The following is a 4,889-nucleotide window of genomic DNA, read 5'->3' on the forward strand; positions in this document are numbered from 1 at the left end:
GTCTTCTTCAATCAGTGAAGATGCACTATTTAGAAAACAGTGATTTTCAGAGGAGAAAACATCAGTAAAAGCTTAAGAGGCAATGTGAATTGTATTCTACAAATGATAAAGCTCAAATTAAATTTTTAATATGGTTAAGTGTTGGGTGAAGGGAGTCAGTATTAAGTCAGGATGTGTTTCATTTCCTTTGTTTTGAGCAATAAATACATCTTAAAATTGCAAATGTGTGTGGGACTGAGAATACCTAGTCAATATTTCCTAGAAGTTAGTAGTCTCAAGCTAGAAGAATCTTGGTGGTTCTGGTTTGCATGTAATGCTTTCCAGCTAAAACTGATAGATGCCTTCAGAGCTGGATTTTCAAGGTTGAGTAGGTGTCTCTTCAGTAGCTCTTGAAAGTAAGGCTGCTGAACATACGTATTTATGTGCTTGAATTAAACATCATTCTGTGAACTTGTAGAAGGGAAGAGGTACATTGTGCATGAAGTATTGTTTGGATACTGTGCTGCGTATGCCCTGTGGCATCAGAAGGATTGTGGAAAGCAGCTGAAGGTGACAGCATGAGAAGACTAAAGTTCAGTGTTTGTAAATAAAGTGAAATATATGAATATGTGTTAAGTGTTTAATAAGGGAAATATATATAATTTCAGAATATATATATATTCTGAAGAATATTCTATTTTTTGCTGCAGTCTTCATTAAAAGGTGCAAATATGGACTTTATCCTATAATTAAACACATCAGTGAATATTTTCAGAATCATTTCAGAATCATCTAGCACCTCTTCTGCTCTAGTATTTGAGAACTGAACTGCTTAGCTGAGGCACTCCTTCTGTAAGTTAGAGACCCCCAAGTCAAAGTTGTTAATATGTTTGTGTTAACCTTACAATTGCAGAAAAATTCAGGCATGCATTGTTCAATAGCTGAATGACTAGAAAATGTATACCAAATTTGGGAAATGTATGGTTTGGAACACGTAAGATAATTTTAATTAAACAGAAGCATTAAAACATTTTAAAACTGGAATAAACGGATGTTGCCAGAATGGGAAAAAAATTAAACTACGACCTTCTTCTAGAGATGATATTTAATTTAGTCTCTATTCTAGGCAGCCCCATGGTAGTAGATAAGGAAAGGTCACCTCTCTTAAGTCTTTCTGGAAGATTTAATCTTTAAACCCTAAACTTTCGGAGATGTGTTTCTGTGTGCTGTACTCTAAAATCCACATGACTACTTTATCTTCTTGGTGAGATTGTAACAGATTTTGCATACCTGCTGTAGTGGGTCTGTGGATGTACTTTTCTGTAATCAGTGTTCCAAATTCAGGTTGTAGTGCCTGGGTTTTCACTTTGCCTTTATTTAGAGGTCGTTGATTTATGCAGACACGTACCTTATATACTTCATTGCTCTTTTATTCCTCTTTTCCTTCATATGTATTTCCATTTAATTTTCCTGATCATAATGTTTTTTCTTCAAGAGAATCTGGACCTTTTTCATGCCTACTTTGTTTTTAAAATAGCCTATTTCTACATAACACCAGATACTTAATATTCAGGATGCAACATTTTAAAATATTTAAGACTCTAACTTTATGGTTGTATGCTGTTTTGCGCAATAGTTTTTCTTTTTCTAGAACAGTGCAACATACTGTCAACACTTGATTGTTGCTTGTCTTCTCATTTAGGCTTCAGTTCTGGAAAACCTGAGACTGGCAGTACGATCTCAGCTTGGATTTACTTCAATCAGACTTCCTATTGCTGGCAGATCAAGTAACATTTGGAATCGAATTTTTAATTTTGCAAGGTCACGTCATTCTGGATCATTGGCATTGGTCTCAGCGGATGGAGATGATGTTGCCAGTCAAAGTACTAATAGGGAAGCTGAAAGAAATAATACACATAGGAGTCTGTTTTCAGTTGAATCTGATGATACAGACACAGAAAATGAAAGAAGAGACACAGCAGGAGCAGTTGGTGGTGTTGCTGCCACCTTGCCTCAGAAAGTCCCACCTGCAACAGCAATAGAAGCAACAGTTGGTGCGTGTGGGAGTTCCTCTGCTCAGAGCGGCACTAGTGGTAACACGGATAGCGGAAGAGAAGTGACAAGTGTAGAGCCCCCAAGCACAAGTCCTGCACGTCACCAGCTCACTAGCGCGCTAAGTCGTATGACTCAAGGCTTACGATGGGTACGCTTTACTTTAGGGAGATCAAGCTCAGTGAATCAGAACCAAAGTCCTTTGAGACAGCTTGATAATGGGGTAAGTGGAAGAGAAGAGGATGATGATGTTGAAATGTTAATTCCAGTCTCTGATGTAGCATCAGACTTTGACATGAATGACTGTTCAAGACCTCTACTTGATCTCAGCTCAGATCAAGGACCAGGGCTTAGACAGCCTTACAGTGCAACACATCATGGTGTAAGGTCATGCAGTCGAGATGGCCCCTGTGAGAGCTGTGGCATCGTACACACTGCCCAGATACCTGACACTTGCTTAGAAGCAACAGTGAAAAATGAAACTAGTGACGATGAGGCATTATTACTCTGCTAGGTACGGATTGTTTAGGAAAGATTGTGTCCAAGTTGGAGCAATATCTGTCATTGTTTTGTACTTCACAGTTAAAGCTAGTTTTTAGTTTTAAAAAGTCCAGGACAACATTATGTTAAAACTATTTTAGCCTTTGTGGTTGACTAAACATTTCTTATACTGGATGACATTATGGAACTATTAAAGTAAACATTTTAATGGCTCTGAATACACGATGCGTGTATCCAGTATAATATGGTTACTCTTTAAAGTGAAGTTATCCCGGTTAGTTTCAAATTTAGTTTATCCTGGTACTGTAGTTCCGGAAATACGGCTGCTCAAGACTTATTTGGCTGCCTGTTTAACCCCATATTAACCAGTGAATTTGTACAGAATTATTTTCCTTTAGGAATTGACTCTGTATTATTGCCAACATACTTGTAACTTAATATACTAAATACTGGTAAGGATTGTTCATGTAAAGTATGTACTTTTCTTTGAGTTTATACACTTTGTCTAAGTATTCTTGAATTTCGTCATGATGTGAACTTATTTAAAGGGAGAAGGAGCATTCTTTTTCTTTCAGAAGTACAAAATGCAATGATTTGTGAAATTTAGATATAATAGATAAACCGATGGCAAAAGCTTTTATAGCACTGACTTTCCTAAACTGCAATCTAATATGGTACAGCCAAATAGTATGTAAAATCCCCAGTCATTAGTCTTTTCGATTTGAAGTAAAAAAGGGCCGAAGATAGTACAATATGTTAGTTCTTTAAATATTCGATATGTACAAATACACTACAGAATAAGTTCCAACTGGTAATAGATCTTTCTCTAATACTGTAGGGTATAAAGCTTGTTTGGACTCAAGGGATTTGCACTAAAATCATATTAAGGTCTCTAATGAGCTTAGTGCACAAGCACTATCACTTTAAGTACTATTATTGTCTAATATTGCAATGGCTATATATTTCCATGGCTCTTTTCTTGGGGTGTTGCATTTTTGTTGCAATTGAATTTGCTTTACTAATTCCCTATTTATTCATTGTATTTAAAAACTGGTTTACTTGGTTGCAGACTGGTTGTTTAAAAAAAAAAAGAAATCCCTTTTAGTGTATTTTTTATAATATTACATGTCGGATCAAAACAGATCAGTGGGGAAAAAAGCTCATAACTTCCAATTTTGTGATAAGCAGGTTAATATGTGGCTACTAGCGTGACAACCAGAATCTATACCTTTTAAGAACAAAAAAGTCAACTACTGTTTTATTTATATTTTGCCAGTCTGTTTTCAGTAGGCTTAAAGATCCAGTATGAAATGTATTTGTGTGTGATTGTATGCTATTTATTAAATTTTAAATACTTTGTTGAATGTCATTTTAAAGCATGTTTAAAGTCTTGTGCATTTCTGTCGTGTTATGCTGTCGGGCAGAACTGACTAAAATGTTTTAATATGTATCAAAATTAAATTGAATTTTTGTTATGTTTTTGAGGTACTTTTAAAGATAAATCCAAGGTCTGTCTGGCTTTTTATTTTATTTTTTAAAAATCCTCATCTCTGAAGTACAAATCACATGCAGAAAAAACAAATAATTGAATGGATTCCAAAGCGTGTATATCTTCTCCCTCTTCATTCACAGACACTGGGATTAGAAAAATAAACAATTTTACCATCTGATTTTATTCATGAGACTTAGCAGGTAAATTCTGAGTTCAGGACACAGTTATGTAGATTTGTGCTTTTGAGGAACCTTACGTGCAATACAGTTGTAAAAGATTTTATTATAATGACCCATGCGGTTTCAAGTTTCAGAACAGATCACATCACGCTGGTACCAGATCAGGTACAGATTGGCCCATAATTACACATACACGAGTGAAAGTCATCAATGGCCATTTTTATTCACATTGAATAATATCTAAATCTGTGGGTAACCTTAGTCTGATTTCAGTGGCATTGCTTATAAAGCAGTCAACTTTGCAATATGAACATGGTAACATGCCCTGAAATATGTCATCAGTATGTCCTGGTATAAAATACTGGGTTTTTAAACTTTCCGAACTAATTGTCATTAGAAAGCGCTTATGGAAATGTTTGTCCCTGAGGCAGATACATTTTGAACAGTCTTCACGGAATACCTTCAGTGTTAAACACATACACATAGTGTTCTAAATTTGTTCCATTAGATGCCCAAATAGCATGTACCGATGGACTTCATATTGCAGATGTAAAAAGAACACAATGTTTAATTTGTTTTAAAGGAGAAATGCTACACGTTTAACTGACAAGTTGGATTTGATTGAGAATATGGAAAATTGTAAATAAAATTCATATTTGTATGAGGCTTATTTGTTGCAGTGATTT

General features: G+C 35.3%; 1 protein-coding gene across 1 annotated transcript in view; it reads left to right on the top strand.

Moving 5' to 3' along the window:
• Positions 1 to 3,485, top strand: part of LRP12 (low density lipoprotein receptor-related protein 12) — a gene marked incomplete at its 5' end in the record, with an annotated part of 6,989 nt that extends 3,504 nt beyond the window's left edge. The window contains one exon of the mRNA XM_010134545.1: positions 1,682 to 3,485. Within this exon, the coding sequence (XP_010132847.1) occupies positions 1,682 to 2,545 (864 nt within the window). The remainder of the gene's footprint in view (positions 1 to 1,681) is intronic.
• Between the last annotated feature and the right edge of the window lie 1,404 nt (positions 3,486 to 4,889).

The sequence above is a fragment of the Buceros rhinoceros genome, unplaced genomic scaffold, assembly GCF_000710305.1.
Source record: "Buceros rhinoceros silvestris isolate BGI_N320 unplaced genomic scaffold, ASM71030v1 scaffold30790, whole genome shotgun sequence".
NCBI lineage: Eukaryota > Metazoa > Chordata > Aves > Bucerotiformes > Bucerotidae > Buceros > Buceros rhinoceros.